The sequence below is a fragment of the Berkeleyomyces rouxiae genome (assembly GCF_048999995.1).
Source record: "Berkeleyomyces rouxiae strain 22BRR77 chromosome Unknown BrBRR77_ptg000001l, whole genome shotgun sequence".
NCBI classification, from domain to species: domain Eukaryota; kingdom Fungi; phylum Ascomycota; class Sordariomycetes; order Microascales; family Ceratocystidaceae; genus Berkeleyomyces; species Berkeleyomyces rouxiae.
In genome coordinates, this window is record NW_027396491.1 from 5065661 (window position 1) to 5072002 (window position 6342).

Sequence of the window (6342 nt, forward strand, 5' to 3'; positions counted from 1 at the left end):
AGTGGTACATATCAAAGCCTACTATAGTCCTGGCAGCTGGCCATGGATGCTATTGAGGCCATTTGAACACACGAGGCCGCAGAAATCTTAGTTCTACAGACGGCATCCGTAAAGAGTATAACTAATCTGATCGGGTTCCTCCTCCTTAGATACGACGAGGGTTCTTGCTGCGCGTACCACCAAACTTGATAGTGGTAGCATCGGCCACTCGTATGATCTTGTCCGACAGCAGCTTTCCTTCCTGGCCAAGCAGGACCTTGGTCGCGGCTTCTCTACCCGCACCAAAGCCCTTGAGCACAACCTCGAGGTTGTTGATCTTCTCCTGCCAGCCCTCGTGATACAGACGCTCAAGCACGTAGGCGGTCAGCTGGTAGGCAGCATCGTAGTTCTTGCGGCGTGATTTGCGGATACCAATGTTGCCACAGCTCATGGAGATAATGGGGTTGCGATTGGGCCGCGTGACGGTGATGTGCGTATTGTGTTTGTGTGAGTAGACATGGAAGTGGTACGGCTCCACGGAGTCGTCTTCATTAGCCTTGGCGTCAGTTAGCGGGGCGTCTGCTTCCTGAACATTGGTGCTGTTGGCCTTCCCAGTGGCGGCGAACAGCGAGTTGCTCAACTGTCGCAGTTCTGGTGTCTTGGGCTTGCTAGCCTCCTTGTCTTGCGCGGAGGGGTATAGGTGAGCCAGCGGGGAAGATAGAGCTGACGAAGCCGAGGTTGAAGAGGGCTTGGGCGTCTCGGCAGATGTGCTAGCTGATGTGTCGACGGGGGCGGAGGGTTCAGAAGAGGTTGTGGAGAGTTCAGCGGGGGCGGTGAGCGGCGATTTCGGGGGCTGTTGGGATTCGTCAGCGCGGCGGAGAGAAGAGCCTGAGAATGGACGGAGCGCAAGCACCACAGGCGAGGCCATGGCCGGATTGAAGGCCAGCGGGGTCTGGACCATCCGCTGCAGGGCCGCTGGCCGGGCCAGGATCCGGCTGCAGAAGAGAGCGCTCATGAGGTGCGACGGTGTAATTGGGTGGGGCGGGGGCGTCGCAGAGAAGAAACCCGGAGCTGCAAGTCGGTCAATGGGCAGTCGAAAACCGAGAGATTGGTTGCTTGAGCTGCGACCGGCACTTTAGAGCTTGCGCTACGGCGGATCGTGAAAATTGTCTGAGCGATGTTGGCCGAACCACCAAGGTAGGCTGAATTTTCGGCGTACGGGTAAACACCGGCTAAACACACATACTAGAACGTTCCGCTCCGGCTGCAGCTGGACTTTTTTTTCTTCCGACCTTTTTTTTGAGGCTCGTGCCAAGCAAGCAACACTCCACGGCCCCTCGACCCGGCGATTCGCTCACTTCTTATTATCGCATCATTGGACCTGGCTCCCGACTCTCTCTTTTGTCCCGATTTGTCTTCTTGGTCCCCTGTTTTCTGGGCCTTGATCTTGTGGCCTAGAGCTCCTTCATTCCAGCACAAGCCACCACCCCTCCACGTCTGACTCTCCTCTCTCCATATTCGCTACTTCGCCAGCCATCATGCATAGAATAGCAAGCTCCCGGCAGACGTCTCTTTGCAGAGCCGCTGCCTCGACCGTCTCCGCCTCGGTCTCTCCCAGGATCTCGACCTCGGCCAGATTATCGCAACTCTCTCCCACTTCGACTGCCACCCAGTCCTTCTCGTCATCCATCACATCGCCCTTTATGCCTCAGTTTCTCGGTCGCCAGTCAAGACAAATGCACGTGACGAGCCGCCGCATGCAGGAGGATAAGAAGGACGAGAGCAATAAGGATGAGAACAAGAACGAGAACAGAGACGACGCCAAGACCGAAGACAAAGACAAGCAGAAGGACGACAAAAAGGACGAGAAAAAGGAAGAGATGCCCCCACCGCCACCTCACGGCGACAAGACACCCTGGGAGGTCTTCCGCGAGACTATGCAGTCTGAATTCCAGAAGTCGCAAGAGTGGAATGAGTCCACCAAGGCCTTGGCCTCCTCTGCTCATGAGTTTACCGAAAGCGAGTCGGTGCGCAAAGCCCGCGAGGCCTATGAAAAGTCTACCGGCGCCGTCAGTTCTGCTGCTTCTTCAGCCGTTCGTACCACTGCTACTGCGATTGGCAAGGGTGCTCAATGGACTTGGGAAACCCCTGTCATGAAGGGCGCTCGTGTTGCTGCCAATGTCACCGGTGAGGCCCTGGACAAGGCTACCAAGCCCATCCGTGACACCGAGGCCTACAAGAACGTCAAGGAGGCTATTGATGACGGCAGCAGTGCGAGATATGGTGGCTGGGTGGAAAAGGAAGAACGTCGTAAGCGGAGAGCTGCGCAGCTGGCCAAGGACCCAGCAGCTGGCGAGGTGCTGCAAGAGAACCCTGAGTGAGTTTTTGAGTTCTGGGTGAAACAACCCCAACAGCCGTACCAGTCATACTGACTTTCCTTCTTTAGTGCTGGCACCAATGTCACCCTCCACAAAGACTCGGCTTGGAAAGAATCGTGGCGCGAGTTCCGTGACTCTAGCTCCGTTATGCAGAGCTGGTTCAACATGAACAAGGTCTACCAGGAGTCCGAAAACCCGCTGATCAGCACTGCGCGCAGCATCACTGATACCATTGGTGGTTTCTTTGCTGAAAACGAGCAGGCACTTGTTGTCAAGAAGTTCAAGCAGATGGACCCCAATTTCCGCATTGAGCCGTTCCTCAATGAGCTACGGGACTACATCCTGCCCGAGGTACTAGACGCCTATGTTAAGGGTGACGTCGTCACGCTCAAGGAGTGGCTTTCGGCCGCCCAGTTCTCTGTCTACGAGGCCCTAACTAAGCAGTACCTGACCATGGGCATGAAATCGGACGGCCGCATCCTCGACATCCGAAATGTCGATGTGCTCAAGGCCCGCATGCTTGACCCCGGTGAAGTGCCTGTCTTCATCATCACTTGCCGCACCCAGGAAGTCCACGTGTACCGCAATGCGAAGACGAACGAGCTTGCTGCTGGTATGGAAGACAAGGTGCAGCTGGTCACATATGCCATTGGTATTACGCGCACACCCGAGGACGTGAATAACCCCGAGACTCGAGGCTGGAGAATCATTGAGATGCAGAAGAGCGGCCGTGACTGGTACTAAGACCAAGCGGCGCTGCTCTGGAGCGAGAGATGGAAGAGGGCGTGAAGGCGCACGTCACAAAAGGGCTTGGGCTACCAAGAGTGGACTGGGATAGAGGAGGTGGGATGATTTGCGGAGTGGCTGACTACTGGCGTCGACACTCGTGTATACTCTTTGTACAACATTTGCTTTTTGTTTCTTTTTTTTTTCCTGTCATTTTTGCTTGTTTTGTTGCACTGACTGCTGCTTTGTTCACCATATTTCCCTTTCCGCCCTTTTGATGTTGATCATTTCTTGTACGCCTGCGAGCTGTTAGCAGTCATCTCACGCATCAGCATCGGCCATGGCGAAAGAAAGAGAAACCTTGTACTTTTAGCTTTTGCGCATCCCCCGGGTCTCACCTAAGGGCGTGAGACTTGTTATTTCTCCCTTTTTTGGGGGATGTCATGCAATGGGATGGGGGCTCGACCTTTTGTGTCGTCATATTGTAAATGAAAATTTGGAAAGTCACATGTAGATTATAGAAGCACAAGATGAGGTGTGAGAGAGAGGCATAACTTGGCCAAGAAGAAAAGTTTATGTATGTACGTGAAGAGAAAAGAAACACCCAACCACTATGTAAATATTCACATTTTCACACACAGCCAGAGGGATAAGCGGATAAAAGGTAAGAAGAAAAAAGGAAAAAATGAATCGATCAACACTGCATCACACCCATCAAGTATAGAAAAAGCATAAGAGAAAAGGACTAGCCTTTCTGCAACACTTGATTGCTCATCCTCAGAGAGAAGCAACATGTCCTCCTTGGTTGCTTGTTTTCAATGCATTCTTGGAGTTGGAAATTCCCTTAGACGCACTGCGAGTAGTAGTCGTTCATGACCTTGCAAGTCGTACCCTCAACACAGCCGCCGCTGGCCTTGTAGTTGGAACCACCGCACTGGCCGTAGCGGGGGATTGAGTCCGAGGTTGAGGCAGTGTTGGGGGTCGAGGTGCTGCCAGCGGGGGTGGTAGAAGAACCAGAAGCCTTGGGGGTATCGACGGCCTCGGGGGTGACAGCGGCAGCAACAACCTTGGAAGAGGAAGAAGAGCTAGTAGCGGCGGCAGGGGTAGCGGAAGAAGCGGCGGAGGAAGAGTCGGAGCCGGTGTTAGGGGAGTTAGAGCCAGAGGGAGCAGTGAAGGTGGAGCCAATATCACCGAACTTGATGTTGGAGAAGATCACCTTGCTGTTGGGAGCAGAGGCGCGAACATCAGAGGGCTTGCCGGAGGTGGTGGAACACTCACCGCGGGCAGAGCCAGCGGCAGTGGAGTCAACGGGGTAGGTAGAATCCAGCCAGAGCATGCTGGCGTAGTTGTCGTCCCACAGAGACATAACCAGGACCATGCCCTGTTCAAGAGCAGCGCCCATCTGAGCCAGACCGCCCTTGTCGCCGAAGGAGTCCTTGTCACCAAAGGTAGTCTTCTGGGCCGAGCAGAACTCCTCGGTGATCGAGTTGCCGGAAACGCCAGTGAGCTTGGACTCGGAGTTCTCAAAGGTCTGGCCATCCTGGACGTAGAAACGCTTGATGTCGGCCAGCTTGCCGTCAGCGCCCTTGATGAACTGGGTCACAACAGTGACCTTCTTGGTGCTGTCAATCTTCTTGCCGGCACCAAAGAACTCGGTGTCACCCATACGGTAGGAGTTGAAGTCGCAGCCATCGGGGTCGCAGTTGTCGCCGTAGCGCTCCTTAGAGTAGGTTCCACCGCAGGCGTCGCCCTTGCAGGTCTCCTGACCAATGGTCTTGCAGGGATGGGGAGTGTAGGCAGTAGCCATCTTGTTGGCCTCCCAGATGTCCATCTCGGAGCAGCATGAACCAAGGCCACCAATACCAGCGTTGGAGTCGGTGGAAGAGGGAACCCAGTCCTCGGAGTTGGCAACGCCGCCAATGAACTTGATGTCACGGGGGCACTGGGAGTCGCAGTAGCCGGTACCGTACTTGGCGCCGGCTTTGTTTCCGGGGTACTTGGACATGCCACCATCCTCGTCCATCTGTTGTTGCAAACTTGTTAGTATATTTACTGGCTTGTCAAAGAGCATCAGCATGGCAATTACTTACGGAAACAAAGTACAGAGCACCGTTCAGACCACAGCCTAGATTGGAGACATCGACATCGAAGGTAAACTCCTTGCCTAGCAGGTTGAACATTTGGTACTTGTTGTCGTCGGCCATCATGTACATGCGGGAACCAACGTTGGTGCTGTAAGCGCCCTTGGTGACGAAGTTGAGCGACAAAGAGTCGTCAGTGGTAACAGCACCGTAAGTGCCACTGTAGTCAGCACCGTCAACGCAGCACTTCTCAGCGCAGGTGGTGCCGTTGGTGCAGGTGTCGGACCAGGTGTTGCCAGTGTAGCAGTTAGTGCTGCCCGAAACCTCATGAGTCCAGCGCCAGTTGGCATCGACGGTGATGGAGCCCTTGACGGTCTCGCAGCTACCACCAGTGCACTGCTGCCAGTTCATGGCAGGGTGAGTCTCGGTAGTGAGAGAGCAAACCTGCTGAGCGCGGGCGGCAGCCACCAAGGTAGCAAGGACAGAGATCTTTTGGCCGTACATTTTTGCTAGAGAAAAGGTATAGGACGATTGAGAAAAATTGGTAGGATAAGAAAAGATTAAGACGGTAAAAGGAAAGTAGAAAGAACGAATAAGGTTGGAACAGAAACTGAGTCAATCAGTGAAAAGAGAGTGTGGTCGTCTGAATCAATCAGGTCCGAAAGAAGGGAAAGTTGCTTGCAACTTGTGAAAGGAGTGATGAGCAATGAAGGTGTGATGGTGAGGATGAAGAGGAAAGAAGAGGAAGGGACATGAGGGTGGCAGACAGCAGATTTTATAGATACCCATGAGACGAACAACAGGCGGACGCACAGTACGTGTGAGAGGGCAAGGTGAAGTTCCTGGCCATGAGGCTCGGCGGGGGTGGAGAAGCAAGCCAGCACCAGGGGTGGCAGTAATGGACAGCTCATCGGCCAGTCAGGTTCCCACGCCCTCACCAGCTATTCGGAGATGAGACGAGACAACTCGAAACGCATGGAGCGGCGATTGGCGTGGGAGTGCAACTGTGACGCCTTGGAAAAGCATGTCATAACTGTACCCAGGCAGAGAAGGCAGAGCATGGAAAGCCAGTCTTCCACTCTGCCCAGCTAGCATCTTGGAGTCCTTTGGGACAGCCCAAGGGTGCGTCTTCTCATCCAGACCTTTCCCGGAGAGGCGATGGCGGAGGGGGTGTGTGC

At 54.3% G+C, this 6342-nt stretch overlaps 3 protein-coding genes across 3 annotated transcripts; 1 reads left to right on the forward strand and 2 right to left on the reverse strand.

The window, feature by feature from the left end:
- Window positions 1-145: 145 nt before the first annotated feature.
- On the reverse strand, window positions 146-994 carry BROUX77_001416 (uncharacterized protein; the record flags this gene model as incomplete). Its single annotated transcript, XM_073745843.1, has 1 exon — window positions 146-994. One exon carries the CDS (start codon window positions 992-994, stop codon window positions 146-148), a length of 849 nt encoding a protein of 282 aa, XP_073609651.1.
- Window positions 995-1517: 523 nt separating this feature from the next.
- BROUX77_001417 (uncharacterized protein) lies at window positions 1518-3101 on the forward strand (the record flags this gene model as incomplete). The annotated part of the gene is made up of 2 exons (XM_073745844.1): window positions 1518-2356; window positions 2426-3101. The coding sequence occupies 2 exons, from the start codon at window positions 1518-1520 to the stop codon at window positions 3099-3101; spliced, it is 1515 nt and encodes a 504-aa protein (XP_073609652.1).
- Window positions 3102-3927: 826 nt separating this feature from the next.
- BROUX77_001418 (uncharacterized protein) lies at window positions 3928-5668 on the reverse strand (the record flags this gene model as incomplete). The annotated part of the gene is made up of 2 exons (XM_073745845.1): window positions 3928-5106; window positions 5174-5668. The coding sequence occupies 2 exons, from the start codon at window positions 5666-5668 to the stop codon at window positions 3928-3930; spliced, it is 1674 nt and encodes a 557-aa protein (XP_073609653.1).
- Window positions 5669-6342: the final 674 nt, after the last annotated feature.